Source organism: Pseudoliparis swirei, chromosome 4 (assembly GCF_029220125.1).
Source record: "Pseudoliparis swirei isolate HS2019 ecotype Mariana Trench chromosome 4, NWPU_hadal_v1, whole genome shotgun sequence".
NCBI lineage: Eukaryota > Metazoa > Chordata > Actinopteri > Perciformes > Liparidae > Pseudoliparis > Pseudoliparis swirei.
The window spans coordinates 126,101-149,912 of NC_079391.1; the positions used below are offsets into that span (position 1 = coordinate 126,101).

The window sequence follows — 23,812 nt, forward strand, 5'->3', positions numbered from 1 at the left end:
CGCTGTCTCCTTCACTGTCTCCTTCACTGTTACTGTCTCCTTCGCTGTCTCCTTCACTGTCTCCTTCACTGTTACTGTCTCCTTCGCTGTCTCCTTCACTGTTACTGTCTCCTTCGCTGTCTCCTTCACTGTTACTGTCTCCTTCGCTGTCTCCTTCGCTGTCTCCTTCACTGTTACTGTCTCCTTCGCTGTCTCCTTCACTGTCTCCTTCGCTGTTACTGTCTCCTTCGCTGTTACTGTCTCCTTCACTGTCTCCTTCGCTGTTACTGTCTCCTTCGCTGTCTCCTTCGCTGTCTCCTTCGCTGTCCTTCGCTGTTACTGTCTCCTTCGCTGTCTCCTTCGCTGTTACTGTCTCCTTCGCTGTTACTGTCTCCTTCACTGTCTCCTTCGCTGTTACTGTCTCCTTCGCTGTCTCCTTCGCTGTTATTGTCTCCTTCGCTGTCTCCTTCGCTGTTACTGTCTCCTTCACTGTCTCCTTCGCTGTCTCCTTCACTGTTACTGTCTCCTTCACTGTCTCCTTCGCTGTCTCCTTCGCTGTTACTGTCTCCTTCGCTGTCTCCTTCGCTGTTATTGTCTCCTTCGCTGTCTCCTTCGCTGTTACTGTCTCCTTCGCTGTCTCCTTCGCTGTTACTGTCTCCTTCGCTGTCTCCTTCGCTGTTACTGTCTCCTTCGCTGTCTCCTTCGCTGTTACTGTCTCCTTCACTGTCTCCTTCGCTGTCTCCTTCGCTGTCTCCTTCGCTGTTACTGTCTCCTTCACTGTCTCCTTCGCTGTCTCCTTCGCTGTCTCCTTCGCTGTTACTGTCTCCTTCGCTGTCTCCTTCGCTGTTACTGTCTCCTTCGCTGTCTCCTTCGCTGTTACTGTCTCCTTCGCTGTCTCCTTCGCTGTTACTGTCTCCTTCACTGTCTCCTTCGCTGTTACTGTCTCCTTCACTGTCTCCTTCGCTGTTATTGTCTCCTTCGCTGTCTCATTCGCTGTTACTGTCTCCTTCACTGTCTCCTTCGCTGTCTCCTTCACTGTTACTGTCTCCTTCGCTGTCTCCTTCGCTGTCTCCTTCGCTGTCTCCTTCGCTGTTACTGTCTCCTTCACTGTCTCCTTCGCTGTCTCCTTCGCTGTCCTTCGCTGTTACTGTCTCCTTCGCTGTCTCCTTCGCTGTTACTGTCTCCTTCGCTGTTACTGTCTCCTTCACTGTCTCCTTCGCTGTCTCCTTCACTGTCTCCTTCGCTGTTACTGTCTCCTTCACTGTCTCCTTCGCTGTTATTGTCTCCTTCGCTGTCTCCTTCGCTGTTACTGTCTCCTTCACTGTCTCCTTCGCTGTCTCCTTCACTGTTACTGTCTCCTTCACTGTCTCCTTCGCTGTTACTGTCTCCTTCGCTGTCTCCTTCGCTGTTACTGTCTCCTTCGCTGTTACTGTCTCCTTCACTGTCTCCTTCGCTGTTACTGTCTCCTTCGCTGTTACTGTCTCCTTCGCTGTCTCCTTCGCTGTTACTGTCTCCTTCGCTGTCTCCTTCGCTGTTACTGTCTCCTTCGCTGTTACTGTCTCCTTCACTGTCTCCTTCGCTGTTACTGTCTCCTTCGCTGTTACTGTCTCCTTCGCTGTTACTGTCTCCTTCACTGTCTCCTTCGCTGTCTCCTTCGCTGTTACTGTCTCCTTCGCTGTCTCCTTCGCTGTTATTGTCTCCTTCGCTGTCTCATTCGCTGTTACTGTCTCCTTCACTGTCTCCTTCGCTGTCTCCTTCACTGTTACTGTCTCCTTCGCTGTCTCCTTCGCTGTCTCCTTCGCTGTCTCCTTTGCTGTCTCCTTTGCTGTCTCCTTCGCTGTCTCCTTCGCTGTTACTGTCTCCTTCGCTGTCTCCTTCGCTGTCTCCTTCGCTGTCTCCTTCGCTGTCTCCTTCGCTGTCTCCTTCGCTGTCTCCTTCGTTGTCTCCTTCGCTGTCTCCTTCGCTGTCTCCTTCGCTGTTACTGTCTCCTTCGCTGTCTCCTTTGCTGTCTCCTTCGCTGTCTCCTTCGCTGTTACTGTCTCCTTCGCTGTCTCCTTCGCTGTTACTGTCTCCTTCACTGTCTCCTTCCTGTAAGGAGAATGCAGATGTTTTTTAAACAACCACAACATGTGTGACGCCCCAGGACCCTGAAGGTGGTGGGATACCCAACGTGTGACCAGCCAACGGACTTGCTAAATAAAAGTGCCTGAAGAACAATGGAGTTAGACACAATCACAAGGCGACTCCTTTGCACGGTTAGAGTTAATCATCCATTCAGTCATCAAATAAAAGTGGTTTTAGAATCATTCGACTGACTACAAGAAGCTTTGTTCATTGAGGAGTGAAATAAGGAGGATCTCCTTCCTCCTGAGCTTTAGCTGGTCGCCCATCACATTAAAGAGACACGTGACAGCAGGTTGGGGGTGCAGCTCATTGGAGACTCAAGGGACTCAACACACGCCTCAAACTAACGTCACTTCACATGTGAACTCAGACACGTCACACGATATCATTTACATCTCACGTTCTTATTAGTCCTATTCTAATGAAGATTTGTCCTTTTGAGCCTCTGAAAGTTTGTTTTTACGTCGGCTAACTGTTAATAACGTGAAACTTATACTCCTGGTCTGTAGTTTCAAAAGGTGGAAAATACGATAAATACGATAAATACAAATAATGCAAAGTCAAAGTAGTTCTTGTGTTCTCCTCAGTGACAGAAACACAACGCAGGTTTCCTCCAGGAACACACGTGTCTCTCTTAGCTTAGCGAGGCAGCTAGCCAGTTAGCTCGTAGCTTGGAGAGGTTTTTAACTTTAGTCGACGAACCAACGTTAGATATAGAAATGAAACCATAGCGGTTACGTGTGAATAAATTACTCCGAGTATAAAACGTCGTGTTTTCTTACTTTCATGTGTTGATCTCTGATCATCTTTCCCACTGAAAGTTAAATTCAGGTACTTGTACTTCTTCTTCTTCTTCTTCGACTTCTTCTTTTTCTTCTTCTTCTACTACGACTACGACTTCTTTTTCTTCTTCTTCTACTACGACGACTACTACTTCTTCTTCTACGTCTTCTCCTTCTTCTTCTCCTCCTTCATCGGCGGTGCAAGCGCACCAGCGCCGCCTCCTGGACAAAAGGGGAAATTAACGTAATCGTTTTAAGGGAAATATCTTTTTTTAATGAACGTGTAATCTATTAGTCTTCCTTCCTGAGACTCGCTCCTCCACGTCACGTGACCTCAACAGACTGCGAGGTCACCGTTATGTGTTATTCTGTTGACTCGCTCTGGGCTCTGTGTCCATCCCTGTTCTCTGTATCTGTTGAGAGGGTCAGGTCCATCGGGATCAGGAGCTGCTCCAGACCAGACGAGTGGATTCAGAGCTCTATTCAGACTGAAGGTTAGCGTGAAGTCGCTCCGCTAACCTTCAGTTTACTTCTTTTCTTCAACGTAACACACAAACTCTTTGTTCTCCTACTGACGAGTGACGACAAAGACTTATTCCACAAGTCCACCTGGAAACTACAGACGACAAAGACTTATTCCACAAGTCCACCTGTAAACCACAGACAACAAAGACTTATTCCACAAGTCCACCTGGAAAGTACAGACAACAAAGACTTATTCCACAAGTCCACCTGTACACCACAGACAACAAAGACTTATTCCACAAGTCCACCTGTACACCACAGACGACAAAGACTTATTCCACAAGTCCACCTGTACACCACAGACAACAAAGACTTATTCCACAAGTCCACCTGGAAACTACAGACGACAAAGACTTATTCCACAAGTCCACCTGGAAACTACAGACGCCAAAGACTTATTCCACAAGTCCACCTGTACGCCACAGACAACAAAGACTTATTCCACAAGTCCACCTGGAAACTACAGACGACAAAGACTTATTCCACAAGTCCACCTGTACACCACAGACAACAAAGACTTATTCCACAAGTCCACCTGAAACCACAGACAACAAAGACTTATTCCACAAGTCCAGCTGGAAACCACAGACGACAAATACTTATTCCACAAGTCCACCTGTACACCACAGACAACAAAGACTTATTCCACAAGTCCACCTGAAACTACAGACGACAAAGACTTATTCCACAAGTCCACCTGTAAACCACAGACAACAAATACTTATTCCACAAGTCCACCTGTAAACCACAGACAACAAAGATGTATTCCACAAGTCCACCTGGAAACTACAGACAACAAAGACTTATTCCACAAGTCCACCTGTACACCACAGACAACAAAGACTTATTCCACAAGTCCACCTGAAAACTACAGACGACAAATACTTATTCCACAAGTCCACCTGTAAACCACAGACAACAAAGACTTATTCCACAAGTCCACCTGGAAACTACAGACGACAAAGACTTATTCCACAAGTCCACCTGTACACCACAGACAACAAAGACTTATTCCACAAGTCCACCTGGAAACCACAGACAACAAATACTTATTCCACAAGCCCACCTGTAAACCACAGACGACAAATACTTATTCCACAAGTCCACCTGGAAACTACAGATGACAAAGACTTATTCCACAAGTCCACCTGGAAACCACAGACGACAAATACTTATTCCACAAGTCCACCTGTACACCACAGACAACAAAGACTTATTCCACAAGTCCACCTGGAAACTACACACGACAAAGACTTATTCCACAAGTCCACCTGTACACCACAGACAACAAAGACTTATTCCACAAGTCCACCTGTAAACCACAGACGACAACTACTTATTCCACAAGTCCACCTGTAAACCACAGACAACAAAGACTTATTCCACAAGTCCACCTGGAAACTACAGACGACAAAGACTTATTCCACAAGTCCACCTGTACACCACAGACAACAAAGACTTATTCCACAAGTCCACCTGGAAACCACAGACAACAAATACTTATTCCACAAGCCCACCTGTAAACCACAGATGACAAATACTTATTCCACAAGTCCACCTGGAAACTACAGATGACAAAGACTTATTCCACAAGTCCACCTGGAAACCACAGACGACAAATACTTATTCCACAAGTCCACCTGTACACCACAGACAACAAAGACTTATTCCACAAGTCCACCTGGAAACTACAGACGACAAAGACTTATTCCACAAGTCCACCTGTACACCACAGACAACAAAGACTTATTCCACAAGTCCACCTGTAAACCACAGATGACAAATACTTATTCCACAAGTCCACCTGTACACCACAGACAACAAAGACTTATTCCACAAGTCCACCTGTAAACCACAGACGACAAATACTTATTCCACAAGTCCACCTGTACACCACAGACAACAAAGACTTATTCCACAAGTCCACCTGGAAACTACAGACGACAAAGACTTATTCCACAAGTCCACCTGTACACCACAGACAACAAAGACTTATTCCACAAGTCCACCTGGAAACCACAGACGACAAATACTTATTCCACAAGTCCACCTGTACACCACAGACAACAAAGACTTATTCCACAAGTCCACCTGGAAACTACAGACGACAAAGACTTATTCCACAAGTCCACCTGTACACCACAGACAACAAGGACTTATTCCACAAGTCCACCTGTACACCACAGACGACAAAGACTTATTCCACAAGTCCACCTGTACACCACAGACAACAAAGACTTATTCCACAAGTCCACCTGGAAACTACAGACGACAAAGACTTATTCCACAAGTCCACCTGGAAACTACAGACGCCAAAGACTTATTCCACAAGTCCACCTGTACGCCACAGACAACAAAGACTTATTCCACAAGTCCACCTGGAAACTACAGACGACAAAGACTTATTCCACAAGTCCACCTGTACACCACAGACAACAAAGACTTATTCCACAAGTCCACCTGGAAACCACAGACAACAAAGACTTATTCCACAAGTCCAGCTGGAAACCACAGACGACAAATACTTATTCCACAAGTCCACCTGTACACCACAGACAACAAAGACTTATTCCACAAGTCCACCTGGAAACTACAGACGACAAAGACTTATTCCACAAGTCCACCTGTAAACCACAGACAACAAATACTTATTCCACAAGTCCACCTGTAAACCACAGACAACAAAGATGTATTCCACAAGTCCACCTGGAAACTACAGACAACAAAGACTTATTCCACAAGTCCACCTGTACACCACAGACAACAAAGACTTATTCCACAAGTCCACCTGAAAACTACAGACGACAAATACTTATTCCACAAGTCCACCTGTAAACCACAGACAACAAAGACTTATTCCACAAGTCCACCTGGAAACTACAGACGACAAAGACTTATTCCACAAGTCCACCTGTACACCACAGACAACAAAGACTTATTCCACAAGTCCACCTGGAAACCACAGACAACAAATACTTATTCCACAAGCCCACCTGTAAACCACAGACGACAAATACTTATTCCACAAGTCCACCTGGAAACTACAGATGACAAAGACTTATTCCACAAGTCCACCTAGAAACCACAGACGACAAATACTTATTCCACAAGTCCACCTGTACACCACAGACAACAAAGACTTATTCCACAAGTCCACCTGGAAACTACAGACGACAAAGACTTATTCCACAAGTCCACCTGTACACCACAGACAACAAAGACTTATTCCACAAGTCCACCTGAAAACTACAGACGACAAATACTTATTCCACAAGTCCACCTGTAAACCACAGACAACAAAGACTTATTCCACAAGTCCACCTGGAAACTACAGACGACAAAGACTTATTCCACAAGTCCACCTGTACACCACAGACAACAAAGACTTATTCCACAAGTCCACCTGGAAACCACAGACAACAAATACTTATTCCACAAGCCCACCTGTAAACCACAGACGACAAATACTTATTCCACAAGTCCACCTGGAAACTACAGATGACAAAGACTTATTCCACAAGTCCACCTGGAAACCACAGACGACAAATACTTATTCCACAAGTCCACCTGTACACCACAGACAACAAAGACTTATTCCACAAGTCCACCTGGAAACTACAGACGACAAAGACTTATTCCACAAGTCCACCTGTAAACCACAGACAACAAATACTTATTCCACAAGTCCACCTGTAAACCACAGACAACAAAGATTTATTCCACAAGTCCACCTGGAAACTACAGACGACAAAGACTTATTCCACAAGTCCACCTGGAAACTACAGACAACAAAGACTTATTCCACAAGTCCACCTGTAAACCATAGACGATAAAGACTTATTCCAGATAGAGGAAGGAGAAGAGGTTCCTCTAGGAGCCTTAGAGATAGAGTAAGGAGATGAGGTTCCTCTGTAGGAGCCTTAGAGATAGAGTAAGGAGATGAGGTTCCTCTGTAGAAGCCTTAGAGATAGAGGAAGGAGACGAGGTTCCTCTAGGAGCCTTAGAGATAGAGGAAGGAGACGAGGTTCCTCTAGGAGCCTTAGAGATAGAGTTAGGAGATGAGGTTCCTCTAGGAACCTTAGAGATAGAGTTAGGAGATGAGGTTCCTCTAGGAGCCTTAGAGATAGAGTAAGGAGATGAGGTTCCTCTAGGAACCTTAGAGATAGAGTAAGGAGATGAGGTTCCTCTGTAGGAGCCTTAGAGATAGAGGAAGGAGATGAGGTTCCTCTAGGAGCCTTAGAGATAGAGTAAGGAGATGAGGTTCCTCTAGGAGCCTTAGAGATAGAGTAAGGAGATGAGGTTCCTCTGTAGGAGCCTTAGAGACAGAGGAAGGAGATGAGGTTCCTCTGTAGGAGCCTTAGAGATAGAGGAAGGAGATGAGGTTCCTCTCTAGGAGCCTTAGAGATAGAGGAAGGAGATGAGGTTCCTCTCTAGGAGCCTTAGAGATAGAGTCAGGAGATGAGGTTCCTCTAGGAGCCTTAGAGATAGAGTAAGGAGATGAGGTTCCTCTCTAGGAGCCTTAGAGATAGAGGAAGGAGATGAGGTTCCTCTAGGAGCCTTACAGATAGAGTAAGGAGATGAGGTTCCTCTAGGAGCCTTAGAGATAGAGTAAGGAGATGAGGTTCCTCTAGGAGCCTTAGAGATAGAGTAAGGAGATGAGGTTCCTCTAGGAGCCTTAGAGATAGAGTCAGGAGATGAGGTTCCTCTAGGAGCCTTAGAGATAGAGTAAGGAGATGAGGTTCCTCTAGGAGCCTTAGAGATAGAGTAAGGAGATGAGGTTCCTCTAGGAGCCTTAGAGATAGAGTAAGGACACGAGGTTCCTCTAGGAGCCTTAGAGATAGAGTAAGGAGATGAGGTTCCTCTAGGAGCCTTAGAGATAGAGTAAGGAGATGAGGTTCCTCTAGGAGCCTTAGAGATAGAGGAAGGAGATGAGGTTCCTCTAGGAGCCTTAGAGATAGAGTAAGGAGATGAGGTTCCTCTCTAGGAGCCTTAGAGATAGAGTAAGGAGATGAGGTTCCTCTAGGAGCCTTAGAGATAGAGTAAGGAGATGAGGTTCCTCTCCAGGAGCCTTAGAGATAGAGTCAGGAGATGAGGTTCCTCTAGGAGCCTTAGAGATAGAGTAAGGAGATGAGGTTCCTCTGTAGGAGCCTTAGAGATAGAGTCAGGAGATGAGGTTCCTCTAGGAGCCTTAGAGATAGAGTAAGGAGATGAGGTTCCTCTCTAGGAGCCTTAGAGATAGAGTCAAGTCAAGTCAAGTCTTTTATTGTCAGATGCACAGAATGACACAGGATCAGACTGGGCACTGAAATTCTTGGGACAAGGCACCACGACAACTACCATAGCAACCATAATATAACATAACATAACATGACATACACTGTGTACAAGTACTCTGAACGTAATACTAACATATATACATGTAACATATACTTCACCTATAATAACCTATAATACACTAAACTACAGACAAATGAGAGTAGCAGAATCAGAATCAGAATCAGAATCAGAAACAGGTTTATTGCCAAAGAATGTTTTCACAAACAAACGAGGAACTTTTTTTGGCGGAAGGTGCAAGAATCGCGCACCAAGACACCGAGGCGCCGTCTCATGCGCCATCTAGAAAGGTGGATGAAAGATGACAGCATAACATGAGGGAAGAGAGGCGAGAAAAGAAAAGCCACCCCGACTATGCCCCTAGAGGGTACAGTGGGAGCAGGAGAAACAAAAAACACCATTGCACATAAGCACATACATCTTAGACATGACTTGCAACGAGTAGGAAGGGGGGAGGGGAGGTAATCCAAAGACTGGGCGATAGCCCGCCATTGGGGCAGAAGGTAACCAGCACCGACAAGCAGCCAGCCCGGTCCTTCGCCACGGCGCTGACGCAGACCCGTCCTGTCACCCTGGGGGCAAAGCAGGCGGCGTGGGATGGGGGGTAGTGAGTGCTTTTTCAGTGTGATGGTTGTGTGTAAGTGGCCTGATGTATCGCCCTCCCCAGTCCACAACAGACAAAGTTCTCAGTCCACAAGATGGTCGTTGCCATGGAGATGGCCTTGAAGGGTCCTGGGGAGAAAACAACCACAGGTGTCTGTGGATAGGGGGAAGGAATGAGAGAGTCTCGCTTCAGTGATCTTCGGGAGTTGTTGTTCCAGTCACGGCCTTGGCCAAGGCCCGTCCTGGTAGAGGGAGCCAGCAGATAAGATTGGGATTGTTTGGTCTTCCAGTAGCTGCAATTCAATTTTGCGCACCCACTATTCCTCCATTTTCCTCCCGTTTGCCAATAGGATTTCAAATCGATCCAATTTCATTTGCAGAGCCATCAGCTTCTCCACGATGTTGTCATTCTGACGGTTTAATGCCAAAGTCTGAGTGCCAACAACTCTGCCCAACGTCAATCATGTCGGGCAGCCTTAGGGGCTTTAACAGCTGTCACCGCTTCCTTAATTTTCCGATAAGCCAGGGCAGCGCCAAATCCAAACAGCAGAAATCCTGTAATCATAGTTCGAATAGGTAGATGTCTTCACGTCCTCCACGGAGAGTGGTGCTAGGCACAAGACACGCCACTTCCCCCACGCGTCCATCGTGTAACCAGCAACACTCGTCCCAGCAGGACAGGCAGGTTCCCCCGAACCCGAGCTTCTCGTCGAGAAGATGGTGTCAATTGCGTTTAGGGACCAGTTGATTACGTCCATGGTTTTTAGTTCGAAGAGCGATGCGGAGAGAGTCTCTCAAGTATAGAGACAGACAAGACATGACGAGAGAAGCCAAGCAGGGAGGGGAAGGTCATGGGGAGGAGAGGGAGAGAAAAATGCGACCGCCTTCGGAGAGAGCCAAATCCACCAGATAGTGAAAGCAGGTAGTGCAATAAAAAGTGTAAGTACAAGCAGTGATCTGAAGTGACAGTGTATGTAAAGTGACGAGTGTAAAGTGTCAAGTGCAAAAGTGTCGATCGTGTGTCAGTGTCCATTGAGCAGCCTGATGGCTCTCGGGAAGAAACTGTTCTCCAGTCTCTGTGTGCGAGATCGGATCCTACGGGACGCCTTCCAGAGGCAGGGGGTGAACAGGCTGAAGGCTGATGATGGCAGTCCTTTAGGATCCTGCCAGTCTTCCTGAGGCATCGTGTGGTCTGTGTCCTGCAGGGAGCTCCCTACCGATGATGAACTCCAGTCCTGACCACACGGCGTCGGGCCTTGCGGTCCTTGGCTGTGCAGCTCCCACACTGTGATGCACCCAGTCAGGATGCTTTCTATTGGGCATCTGGAGACATTGGTGAGGATGACTGAATCCATGCCAAACTTCTTCAGTCTCCTCAGGAAGAAGAGGCGCTTCCGGGCCGCTTTGACCAGCTTGTCTGTGTGAGCAGACCAGGTGAGGTCGTTGCTGATGTTGACCCCGAGGAACCTGAAGCAGCTGACCATTTCCACTGCAGAACCGTTGATATGCAGGGGTGCTCCTCCACCTGCCGTCTCCTAAAGTCCACAATCATCTCCTTTGTCCTGCTGATGTTGAGAGAGAGGCTATTATCCTGACACCATGTAGTCAGGGTAGCAACTCCTCTCTGGAGGCTGACTCATCATTGCCAGTGATGAGGCCCACAATGGTTGTGTCATCAGCAAACTTGACAATGAGGTTGGAGCTCCACAGTCATGTGTGAACAAGGAGAACAGGAGGGGGCTGAGCACACAGCCCTGGGGGGTGCCTGTGTTGGTGATGACTGTAGATGAGGTCACCGATTCTCACCACCTGTGGCCTCCCCGTCAGGAAGTCAAAGACCCATGTGCATCGGGAGGTGCTTAGTCCCAGGTCCACGAGCTTGGAGACGAGTCTGGAGGGGATGATGGTATTGAATGCTGAACTGTAGTCAATGAACAGCATCCTCACATATGTATTCCCTTTGTCCAGGTGGGTGAGGGCGGTGTGCGTGGTCAGGGCTATGGCATCGTCTGTAGACCGGTTGGACCGGTATGCAGACTGCATCGGGTCCAGGGTGGGAGGCAGCAAGGAGCAGATGAATGATTTGACCAGCCGTTCAAAGCACTTCATGATCACAGAGGTCAGTGCCACCGGGCGGTAGTCATTCAAGCAGGTGACCTTGGTGATCTTGGGCACAGGGACGATGGTGGTCCGTTTGAAGCATGTGGGGAGTGCAGACAGGCTGAGGGAGAGGTTGAAGATGTCGCTGAAGACCCCTGAGGGCCCTACCTGATACGCCATCCGGGCCAGGTGCCTTGCGAGGGTTGATCTTATTGAAGCAGCGCCTCACCTCGGCTACAGTTACAGGAGGCACACCACTGGTTGGGCTCTCAGGTAGCTCCGCTGCAGGGGGGTCACTGTCCCTCTCAAAACGAGCGTAAAAAGCATTCAGCTGGTCTGGAAGAAGGACAGAGGACTGGGTCTCACTGCAGCCCCTCCCCTTGTAGTCTGTAATGGCTCTTAATCCACTCCACATGCGCCTGGGGTCCGAGCCATGGCAGCTGGACTCCACCTTGCTTCTGTATGTCCTCTTTGCAGCTTTGATGGCCCTCAAAAGGTCCTATCTGGACTTCCTGTATTGATCAGGATCCCCAGAATTAAAGGCAGCAGACCGGGCTCTAAGGTGGGTCCGGACCGCGGCATCAACCCAGGGCTTCTGATTAGGGAAAGACCGGACAGTAAGGAGATGAGGTTCCTCTCTAGGAGCCTTAGAGATAGAGGAAGGAGATGAGGTTCCTCTAGGAGCCTTAGAGATAGAGTAAGGAGATGAGGTTCCTCTGTAGGAGCCTTAGAGATAGAGTAAGGAGATGAGGTTCCTCTGTAGGAGCCTTAGAGATAGAGTAAGGAGATGAGGTTCCTCTAGGAGCCTTAGAGATAGAGGAAGGAGATGAGGTTCCTCTGTTGGAGCCTTAGAGATAGAGTAAGGAGATGAGGTTCCTCTGTAGGAGCCTTAGAGATAGAGGAAGGAGATGAGGTTCCTCTAGGAGCCTTAGAGATAGAGTAAGGAGATGAGGTTCCTCTAGGAGCCTTAGAGATAGAGGAAGGAGATGAGGTTCCTCTAGGAGCCTTAGAGATAGAGTAAGGAGATGAGGTTCCTCTAGGAGCCTTAGAGATAGAGTAAGGAGATGAGGTTCTCTGTAGGAGCCTTAGAGATAGAGTAAGGAGATGAGGTTCCTCTAGGAGCCTTAGAGATAGAGGAAGGAGATGAGGTTCCTCTGGCAGCCTTAGAGATAGAGTAAGGAGATGAGGTTCCTCTAGGAGCCTTAGAGATAGAGGAAGGAGATGAGGTTCCTCTAGGAGCCTTAGAGATAGAGTAAGGAGATGAGGTTCCTCTAGGAGCCTTAGAGATAGAGGAAGGAGATGAGGTTCCTCTAGGAGCCTTAGAGATAGAGTAAGGAGATGAGGTTCCTCTAGGAGCCTTAGAGATAGAGGAAGGAGATGAGGTTCCTCTGTAGGAGCCTTAGAGATAGAGTAAGGAGATGAGGTTCCTCTAGGAGCCTTAGAGATAGAGTAAGGAGATGAGGTTCCTCTAGGAGCCTTAGAGATAGAGGAAGGAGATGAGGTTCCTCTGTAGGAGCCTTAGAGATAGAGTAAGGAGATGAGGTTCCTCTAGGAGCCTTAGAGATAGAGTAAGGAGATGAGGTTCCTCTATAGGAGCCTTAGAGATAGAGTAAGGAGATGAGGTTCCTCTATAGGAGCCTTAGAGATAGAGGAAGGAGATGAGGTTCCTCTGTAGGAGCCTTAGAGATAGAGGAAGGAGATGAGGTTCCTCTGTAGGAGCCTTAGAGATAGAGTAAGGAGATGAGGTTCCTCTATAGGAGCCTTAGAGATAGAGTAAGGAGATGAGGTTCCTCTATAGGAGCCTTAGAGATAGAGGAAGGAGATGAGGTTCCTCTGTAGGAGCCTTAGAGATAGAGTAAGGAGATGAGGTTCCTCTAGGAGCCTTAGAAATAGAGTAAGGAGATGAGGTTCCTCTGAAATTCTTCTTTTTGGTGATTTGATTTCATGACGACAGAAAACCTTCCAGAAGATAACAAGTCGCACCATAATATATAAATACTATATATACTATAAACTATAAATACTGTATACTATATATACTATTAATACTATATACTATAAATACTATAAACTATAAATACTATATACTATAGATACTATATATACTATTAATACTATATATACTAAAAATACTATATACTATAAATACTATATACTAAATACTAAATAAAGGACCCAAAGTAAAGATCTACGTTATTTTGCTACAGAGTTTATTTGTTCCAGAAGTTACTGTAAGGACAATTTTTAGGAATTTGTACTTTACTTAATAATGCATAGATAATTATCCAATAATATCATATGTATGTTTCATAAACAAGCCATTTTGCACTTCACTGTTGGAAGTATAAAGAATGTTTTACTGAAGTGGAAGAGTTTCCGTCACAGAATACTTCTCCTTTATAGTTTTAGTGGGAGTTCTTGTTCTTTTACTTAAATTCTTCATTTGATTCATTAAAGAAATAAAGATGACGTCATGGGTTAAGTTACAAGTTGTGAAGTGGGCGTAGGAGGAAGTGGGCTGGCGCTGCGGTCACACTCGCTCCTGATTGGCTGTCGCGTGTTCTTCACCGCGTCGCGAGTGTTTAAATAGCCAATCCCGCGGTGGCTCGTCAGTCCGTCCGCAGCGCCCCGCAGCGCCTCGCAGCAGCTCGCAGCAGCCCGCAGCAGCCCGCAGCAGCCCGCCGGCCTCTCTCGCTGCTGCCGCCCGAGTGGCACCTCGTCTCCGCGCAGCACTTAACTCAAGAGCCATGGAGGAATCAAGAAGTTGACGTCCCTGAGCTTCTCTTTAAGCGTTCTTCCCGTCTGGTCACTGGGACCCTGAACCCGTCGCGGACGTCTTTGAACTCCTCTTCCTACCGAGCGCTGACCACCGGCATCATGAAGCACATCATCGGCATCGGCGGGTGAGTTAAGACGGAGCAACGACCGGAAGCTAAGCTAAGCTAGCCGGAGCAGGCCACGTGGGGAGGAGGCGCGTGGGGAGGAGGGGGCTTCAAAACACGTACCTGTTCCCGCGCTGCGGGCGGCGGGGCTCTCCCTGCCGGGTGCTCGTCCTGCCAGGTGGTCGTCCTGCCGGGTGGTCGTCCCGTGGCCGTGAGAGCAGCTGTAGAGTCGTCGTGTTTCCCGTGTGCCGGTCGACCTGACGTGGCTCCCTGTAGCGGCTCGGGACTCGCCAGGCTGTTTCTAATCCTCTTCATTTGTGTTTCCGTTCAGCGTGACCAATGGAGGAAAGACCACCCTCACCGACCGGCTGATCCGACACCTGCCCAACTGCTGCGTGGTGCACCAGGACGACTTCTTCAAGGTGAGCCTCTTGTCTGGAGCGGCCGGTGGCTCCGAGCGCTCCTCCTGGAGCAGTCGCTCTAGTGTAGTGGTACATCTTATCAATGTATGTTTCAGCCTCAAGATCAGATTGAAGTTGGTGAAGATGGCTTTAAGCAGTACGATGGTAAGCGGGTCGGAGTGTCTGCTGCCGTCGCATCGTTTTCATTGCATGCAGAATAAAAATTAACTAAGTGGAAAACTGTTTTCTGACGTTTCTTTTGTTGTTTTCTATACATTTCTTCTTTCTCCTCCATCCTTTTGCTTTTCAGTTCTTACGGCCCTGGACATGGACGCCATGATGAGTACCATCTATGCATGGTTGGACAACCCGGTGAAGTTTGAGAAGTCTCATGGTGTCAATAACACCCTGGACATTGAGATCGTCCCAAAGTGTGAGGAGGAGGAGGAGGAGGAGACCCGCATCCTGATCGTGGAGGGCTTTCTGCTCTACACCTACAGGTGAGACCATGTGTTTTTCGCGGTCGGCGACCCGCCTGACAGAACCGGGCCCAGCACACCGTCAGTCACGCCTCTCCACTCTTGCAGACCTTTGATCGACGCGCTGAACCAAAGTTACTTTATCTCCATCCCGTATGAAGAATGCAAGAAGAGGAGGTGGTGAGTGCTCGGCCTGCAGACGCCGCTCCTCCTCGCCGGTTTCAGTCGGCTTGACTCCCTCCTGTCTGCAGCTCTAGGAACTACGCGGTGCCAGACCCCCCCGGCCTGTTCGATGGCCACGTCTGGCCCATGTACCTGAAACACAAGAGCATCATGGAGTCATCCCACGTGGACGTCTGTGAGTCGACGCACTTTGGAATCAGTCGGTCATTTACAGACGATAATAACATATTGATGTAGAATATGTGTTTTTGTTTCAGTGCAGCTCGACGGAACCAAGTCAAAGGAACAGCTGTTCAACTTCGTCTACGGAGACATCCTGAACAACATCCAGACTTCTCAGTAACAAACGAGGTTCGTCACATCTGACTCCCTGGGCGTGGGGTGTGTGTGGTTCTGACGGGTTCCTTGTGTCCTGCAGGTCCTCATCAGCTGAAGGAGCACGACACCGCCCCGCCTTAAGTTCTTACCTGGCAGCTCATCCAGTCGACTGCTACGATTTTTCTAACCGTTTAACTGATGGCATCAAATGCTGGCATGTTTTTATATCGACCATATTTATTGCTTTGTTACAGCCGACACTCACGAGGTTTGATGGAGATGTAAAGAGGAGCTTTGTCAATAAATAATCCTCCGGTCACCGCTGTGCTCCTGATTATTTTATGGGGAATAAAAGGTTGTACAAAGTGAGGCCCCACCCCTCAAATAAAGGCTCGTGAGCAGTCTTTGCACCTGTAGCCGTTATAAAGTCCCGATTTCCACACTTACGAGGCCGGACTTCAACTCGCAACCTTATCTAGACTCAGATACACTTGTTCCACTAGAAGTGTTTATGGAAGACGACTAGAGGCGTCGTCACGCAGAGCACATCAATAAGTCTCATAGCGGGTTGGTTGTGCTCTTGGACACATGCAGTCTATAATGCATGTGGACTTTACACACTCCTAATCTGGTATGCTGTAAACAAGTTGTCCTTTTATGGGATGTCAAATATGGTTATTTAATTACCACAATACTGTAGCGCAGCTTCATATGTATGGTGAGAAAGGCAAGGCAGCGCCTCTACCACCTCAGGCAGCTGAGGAAATTTAAAGTTTCCCAGAGGATCCTTCAGTCCTTCTACTCTGGAGCTGTAGAGAGCGTCCTGACAGGAAGCATCACAGCCTGGTTTGGCAACTGCTCCGCTCAGGACAGGAAGGCTCTGCAGAGAGTAGTGCGTTCGGCTGAACGCACTATTGGAACTACACTCCCCACCCTGCAGGACTTGTACACCAGGAGGTGCAGAACCAGAGCCGGCAGGATCATGAAGGATCCTCACCACCCCAACAACAGACTGTTTCAGCTGCTGCGGTCAGGCAGGCGCCTTCGTAGTCACGCTGCAAGAACAGAGAGTCTGAGACGGAGTTTCTTTCCTCAGGCCATCAGGACTGTGAACTCCGACCTCACCAGGACCCCCACATAGACCCACACAACTGCCCCTCTTAGGCACACACACACACACACACACACTTACTGTAAATATTGTGTTGTTTTTTATTGTAAATAGTGTGTACTTGTTGCCCTTGCACATTCCTGCTGAGCATTGCCACTTTCATTTCACTGCACACCCTGTGTGTGTATGTGACAAATAAAACATCTTGAATCTTGAATCTATTAAAGTTAAAGGATCGTTTCCTCCAGCAGCAACGGCTAGTCAGTCCATTGACGCTGTGTTCACTTTACCATGTTTAATGTGTATACACACAATATGGAGATCATAAATGTGAGTCATCTTTGAGCTTAACCAAGAGCTCGAGCAGCGGTGCTTCATGAACGTATTTGACGGGCCAGTGAAGCCTTTATTTCCCAGAAATGGAAAAATCCAGCTGGTGAAATGTAATCCAACATCCAGGACTTGTGTGTGTGTCAGGGAACGCACATGTTCTGTAATGGGAGTAGGTCGGGGGTTAGACCAGAGCAGGGGGGTAAGGGGTCAGGCCAGAGCAGAGGGGTAAGGGGTCAGACCAGAGCAGGGGGGTTAGGGGTCAGGCCAGAGCAGGGGGGTAAGGGGTCAGACCAGAGCAGGAGGGGTTAGGGGTCAGACCAGAGATGGAGGGGTTAGGGGTCAGGCCAGAGCAGAGGGGTAAGGGGTCAGACCAGAGCAGGGGGGGTAGGGGTCAGGCCAGAGCAGGAGGGTCAGGCCAGAGCAGGGGGGTAAGGGGTCAGGCCAGAGCAGGGGGGTTAGGGGTCAGGCCAGAGCAGGAGGGTCAGGCCAGAGCAGGAGGGTTAGGGGTCAGACCAGAGCAGGGGGGGTAGGGGTCAGGCCAGAGCAGGAGGGTCAGGCCAGAGCAGGGGGGTAAGGGGTCAGGCCAGAACAGGGTCTGAGGTTCAGTTGTTGTGGCTTCGTGGTGCAGATCTATTTCCAGTGTTTAAACTTCCTTTGAAAACAAACTACAAACATGTGAGATGCTGACCGAGCAGCTTTTGGCTATTGGTGCTAACGATGCTAACAGTGCAAACTACACCATACATGCTGACAAAGCTAACAGTGCTAACCTGAGAAGAAACAACCGGGTGAGAGCTATACTCTTCAATCAGCACGACTTTACCAGCTTTAACTGCCATAGGAGCCAGGGAGCTAGCCAGGGAGCTAGCCAGTGAGGCTAGTCGGGGAGCTAGCCAGTGAGGCTAGTCGGGGAGCTAGCCAGGGAGCTAGCCAGTGAGGCTAGTTGGCGAGCTAGCCAGGGAGCTAGCCGGTGGGGCTAGTTGGCGAGCTAGCCGGTGGGGCTAGTTGGCGAGCTAACCAGGGAGCTAGCCAGTGAGGCTAGTTGGCGAGCTAGCCAGGGAGCTAGCCGGTGGGGCTAGTTGGCGAGCTAGCCGGTGGGGCTAGCCAGGGAGCTAGTCAGGGAGCTAGTCACACTGCCCCTCATCATCATCACACACTGACCTTCATCATCATCATCATCATCACACACTGCCCTTCATCATCATCATCACACACTGCCCCTGCAAGGCCACAGGCCCGTCAGGTGAGGCGCTGAGGCCTCCATGGCAGCGACTCCTTCCCCAGCTGCCGAATGGAGAGAAGCCTCCGTCAGCACCGTCTTCATTGAGATGGTTTAGGGGGGAAAAGCTTCAGGTCAACACGACTCAGTGAATAAAGGGTTCCTCGCTCACAGACACGCCCCCCCCTCAAATAGACAACACGATGAGGATCCACCCTAACCCCCCCTCAAATAGACACCACGATGAGGATCCACCCTAACCCCCCCCCCCTCAAATAGACACCACGATGAGGATCCACCCTAACCCCCTCAAATAGACACCACGATGAGGCTGCACCCTAACCCCTCAAATAGACACCACGATGAGGATCCACCCTAACCCCCCCTCAAATAGACACCACGATGAGGCTCCACCTAACCCCCTCAAATAGACACCACGATGAGGATCCACCCTAACCCCTCAAATAGACACCACGATGAGGCTCCACCCTAACCCCCTCAAATAGACACCACGATGAGGATCCACCCTAACCCCCCCCCTCAAATAGACACCACGATGAGGCTCCACCTAACCCCCTCAAATAGACACCACGATGAGGATCCACCTAACCCCTCAAATAGACACCACGATGAGGCTCCACCCTAACCCCTCAAATAGACACCACGATGAGGATCCACCCTAACCCCTCAAATAGACACCACGATGAGGATCCACCCTAACCCCTCAAATAGACACCACGATGAGGATCCACCCTAACCCCTCAAATAGACACCACGATGAGGATCCACCCTAACCCCTCAAATAGACACCACGATGAGGCTCCACCCTAACCCCCTCAAATAGACACCACGATGAGGATCCACCCTAACCCCCCCTCAAATAGACACCACGATGAGGCTCCACCCTAACCCCCCCTCAAATAGACACCACGATGAGGATCCACCTAACCCCCTCAAATAGACACCACGATGAGGCTCCACCCTAACCCCTCAAATAGACACCACGATGAGGCTCCAACCTAACCCCCCTCAAATAGACACCACGATGAGGCTCCACCCTAACCCCCTCAAATAGACACCACGATGAGGATCCACCCTAACCCCCCCCCTCAAATAGACACCACGATGAGGATCCACCCTAACCCCCCCTCAAATAGACACCACGATGAGGATCCAACCTAACCCCCCCTCAAATAAACACCACGATGAGGCTCCACCCTAACCCCCTCAAATAGACACCACGATGAGGATCCACCCTAACCCCTCAAATAGACACCACGATGAGGCTCCAACCTAACCCCCCCTCAAATAGACACCACGATGAGGCTCCACCCTAACCCCCTCAAATAGACACCACGATGAGGATCCACCTAACCCCCTCAAATAGACACCACGATGAGGATCCACCCTAACCCCCCCTCAAATAGACACCACGATGAGGATCCACCTAACCCCCTCAAATAGACACCACGATGAGGCTCCACCCTAACCCCCCTCAAATAGACACCACGATGAGGCTCCACCCTAACCCCCCCTCAAATAGACACCACGATGAGGCTGCACCCTAACCCCCCCTCAAATAGACACCACGATGAGGCTCCACCTAACCCCCTCAAATAGACACCACGATGAGGCTCCACCCTAACCCCTCAAATAAACACCACGATGAGGCTCCACCCAACCCCCTCAAATAGACACCACGATGAGGCTCCACCTAACCCCCTAAAATAGACACCACGATGAGGCTCCACCCTAACCCCCCCCCCCTCAAATATTACATTACATTACATGTCATTTAGCAGACGCTTTTATCCAAAGCGACTTACAATAAGTGCATTTCAACCTAGAGTACAAACTAAGAACAACAAGAATACAGGAAGTAACATTTCCTCAACATAGTCGAACTACAAAAGTACCATAAGTAAGTGCTATCTAAGTGCCACTGAAGTGCTAATCTGTGTTTTAATCCAGATATAGTCGGAAAAGGTGTGTTTTCAGTCTCCGACGGAAGATGTAGAGACTTTCTGCTGTCCTGATGTCAGTGGGGAGCTCATTCCACCACTGAGGAGCCAGGACAGCAAACAGTCTGGATGTAGAGCGGTTAGCTCGAGGCGCAGGAGTCACAAGTCGATTGGCTGTTGCAGAGCGGAGCGAACGTGCCGGGGTGTACGGTGTGACCATATCCCGGATGTAGACGGGGCCCGATCCGTCTAGAGCACGGTACCAAGAACCAGTGTTTTGAAGCGGATGCGAGCAGCCACCGGTAACCAGTGGAGAGAGCGGAGGAGCGGAGTGGTGTGGGTGAATTTCGGGAGGCTGAAGACCAGTCGAGCTGCTGCATTCTGGATGAGCTGCAGGGGTCGGATGGCCTTAGCAGGTAGACCAGCCAGGAGGGAGTTGCAGTAGTCGAGGCGTGAAATGACCAGAGCCTGGATCAGAACCTGCGCCGCCTTCTGAGTAAGAAGAGGACGTATTCTCCTGATGTTGTGCAGCATGTACCTACAGGAACGCGTCGTCGCAGCGATGTTGGCCGTCAGGGAGAGTTGACTGTCGAGTGTCACCCGAGGTTCCTGGCAGTCCGGGTAGGGGCCAACACAGAGCAGGGGAAGGTGGTAGTCAGGTCGTGGGTGGGGAGCCTTTCCTGGAAGGAATAGTAGCTCAGTCTTGTCAGGGTTGATCTTCAGGTGGTGAGCAGACATCCACTGAGAGATGTCAGTCAGACAGGCAGAGATTCGTGCCGCCACCTGTGTTTCGGACGGTGGAAACGAGAAGATCAGTTGGGTGTCATCAGCATAGCTATGGTAGGAGAAGCCATGCGAACGAATGACAGAGCCGAGAGAATTTGTGTACAGAGAGAAGAGGAGGGGACCCAGGACGGAGCCTTGAGGAACCCCATAGTGAGAGGAAGAGGTGGGGACCCAGGACGGAGCCTTGAGGAACCCCAGTAGTGAGAGGACAAGGATCAGACACAGATCCTCTCCAAGTTACCCGGTAGGTGCGGTCTTCATAGACACCACGATGAGGCTCCAGCCGAACACTCCTCTCCCGGCGTGGTCACACAGAGACAGGACCACGGACCAGGAGACGAGGAACAACAAGCGTCCTTCAACATCACGCCTCCTGTTTCCTTCTGCTCCCGACCGACGAGAACAACAACATCACATCATCTTTCCCTTCCACCACAACGCCACTCTGTTTGCTATATTTACTGCTTTTACTACAGAGGAGCCAGGAAACCACAAGTCCTTCAGAGGACCAGGATGTTGTGAGGACTTTCACCCACTGAGGCCACTGGTCTGCCCAGAGGGACACAACGAGAGCCCGGCTCACTCCACGAGAGCTGCTTCTATAGACACGGAGCCGATAGAAGAGAAGCTGCTTCTATAGACACGGAGCCGATAGAAGAGAAGCTGCTTCTATAGACACGGAGCCGATAGAAGAGAAGCTGCTTCTAGACACGGAGCCGATAGAAGAGAAGCTGCTTCTATAGACACGGAGCCGATAGAAGAGAAGCTGCTTCTATAGACACGGAGCCGATAGAAGAGAAGCTGCTTCTAGACACGGAGCCGATAGAAGAGAAGCTGCTTCTAGACACGGAGCCGATAGAAGAGAAGCTGCTTCTATAGACACGGAGCCGATAGAAGAGAAGCTGCTTCTATAGACACGGAGCCGATAGAAGAGAAGCTGCTTCTAGACACGGAGCAGATAGAAGAGAAGCTGCTTCTAGACACGGAGCAGATAGAAGAGAAGCTGCTTCTAGACACGGAGCAGATAGAAGAGAAGCTGCTTCTAGACACGGAGCAGATAGAAGAGAAGCTGCTTCTAGACACGGAGCAGATAGAAGAGAAGCTGCTTCTAGACACGGAGCAGATAGAAGAGAAGCTGCTTCTCTAGCTGAAGCTCAGACACAGGGTCATCAGTTATCCTCTCATGAACATCTTATATTATAAAAGGAAACGTGTGGCGAGTGTTGATGCTTCCTTTGTCCTCCAGAGTAAAACACAGCTCACATGACCTCATGACCTTCAGATGTAAACAGTGTATTTAGTTTAAAGTGTAGACATGTCACAAAGTACACGGAGAAGATCTGAAATGAAGTGGAAATGATGATTAAGTAGTCAAATAAAAATAAACTCTGTACTCGGGTTGAAATGTTTAGTTAAGTCTCCTGGAGCCTGAGTCAAATAACCCTGATGACTAACGCTCTCCACAGACAGACAGACAGACACACGTTCCTTCCAACCTCCTCTGCACACGGCACCAATGTGCATGGCCTACCGGGTCCGACCTAGAGGGAACAACAACATGATGCAATCCCCTCGGTGTGGGCCGAGACCACGAGGACCACATCCTGTTATGGCGAGGCGGTGTGACCGCCGCCCCCCTCCCGTCTGGACCCGTGTTTACTGACACAGGAAGGCCTCCGTGTCTGGACTCCTCGTGGTTTTGGTGAACGGGGGCGTTTGTGTTTTCCCCGACGGACAACTTTCTAAAAGTAGAGACGAGTGAAAAGCAAATGCTTGGAGAGCTCTGGAACCACAGGGCCTCGTAGTCCACGCCCCCTCCTGCTGGATCCACAGGGCCTCGTAGTCCACGCCCCCTCCTGCTGGATCCACAGGGCCTCGTAGGCCACGCCCCCTCCTGCTGGATCCACAGGGCCTCGTAGGCCACGCCCCCTCCTGCTGGAACCACAGGGCCTCGTAGTCCACGCCCCCTCCTGCTGGATCCACAGGGCCTCGTAGTCCACGCCCCCTCCTGCTGGAACCACAGGGCCTCGTAGGCCACGCCCCCTCCTGCTGGATCCACAGGGCCTCGTAGGCCACGCCCCCTCCTGCTGGATCCACAGGGCCTCGTAGGCCACGCCCCCTCCTGCTGGATCCACAGGGCCTCGGAGGCCACGCCCCCTCCTGCTGGAGCAACAGGTCCAATGAGGACTCTAATGAGGCGCTCTGGGCCTCGAGACCACGTACCTCACAGACCCAACAACCCGGGTCCTGGTTCTGGTCCAAGGAAACACATCAGTGTTCAGGGATTTACACATCAGAAACCAGTCTGGACCCCTTGGTGACCACACGGTGGTCTATAGGAGGGTCTGGACCCCTTGGTGACCACACGGTGGTCTATAGAAGGGTCTGGACCCCTTGGTGACCACACGGTGGTCTATAGGAGGGTCTGGACCCCTTGGTGACCACACGGTGGTCTATAGAAGGGTCTGGACCCCTTGGTGACCACACGGTGGTCTATAGGAGAGTCTGGACCCCTTGGTGACCACACGGTGGTCTATAGGAGGGTCTGGACCCCTTGGTGACCACACGGTGGTCTATAGGAGGGTCTGGACCCCTTGGTGACAACACGGTGGTCTATAGAAGGGTCTGGACCCCTTGGTGACCACACGGTGGTCTATAGGAGAGTCTGGACCCCTTGGTGACCACACGGTGG

At 49.8% G+C, this 23,812-nt stretch overlaps 2 protein-coding genes across 3 annotated transcripts; one reads left to right on the plus strand and one right to left on the minus strand.

The window, feature by feature from the left end:
* Positions 1-1,615: 1,615 nt before the first annotated feature.
* LOC130193087 (clumping factor B-like) lies at positions 1,616-14,654 on the minus strand. The gene is made up of 3 exons (XM_056413425.1): positions 14,453-14,654; positions 2,886-3,107; positions 1,616-2,067 (listed from the first exon to the last, which is right to left on the minus strand). The coding sequence occupies exons 2-3, from the start codon at positions 2,907-2,909 to the stop codon at positions 1,690-1,692; spliced, it is 402 nt and encodes a 133-aa protein (XP_056269400.1). The 5' UTR covers positions 2,910-3,107; positions 14,453-14,654; the 3' UTR covers positions 1,616-1,689.
* Positions 14,052-16,029, plus strand: mibp2 (muscle-specific beta 1 integrin binding protein 2). Of its 2 annotated transcripts, none has more exons than XM_056413423.1 (8): positions 14,052-14,350; positions 14,661-14,751; positions 14,847-14,895; positions 15,041-15,230; positions 15,318-15,389; positions 15,461-15,567; positions 15,655-15,743; positions 15,811-16,029. In XM_056413423.1, the coding sequence occupies exons 1-8, from the start codon at positions 14,325-14,327 to the stop codon at positions 15,823-15,825; spliced, it is 639 nt and encodes a 212-aa protein (XP_056269398.1). In that variant the 5' UTR covers positions 14,052-14,324; the 3' UTR covers positions 15,826-16,029. The 2 variants fall into 2 exon arrangements, with proteins under 2 accessions (XP_056269398.1, XP_056269399.1); XM_056413424.1 differs by having other exon boundaries at positions 14,055-14,350; positions 15,650-15,743.
* Positions 16,030-23,812: the final 7,783 nt, after the last annotated feature.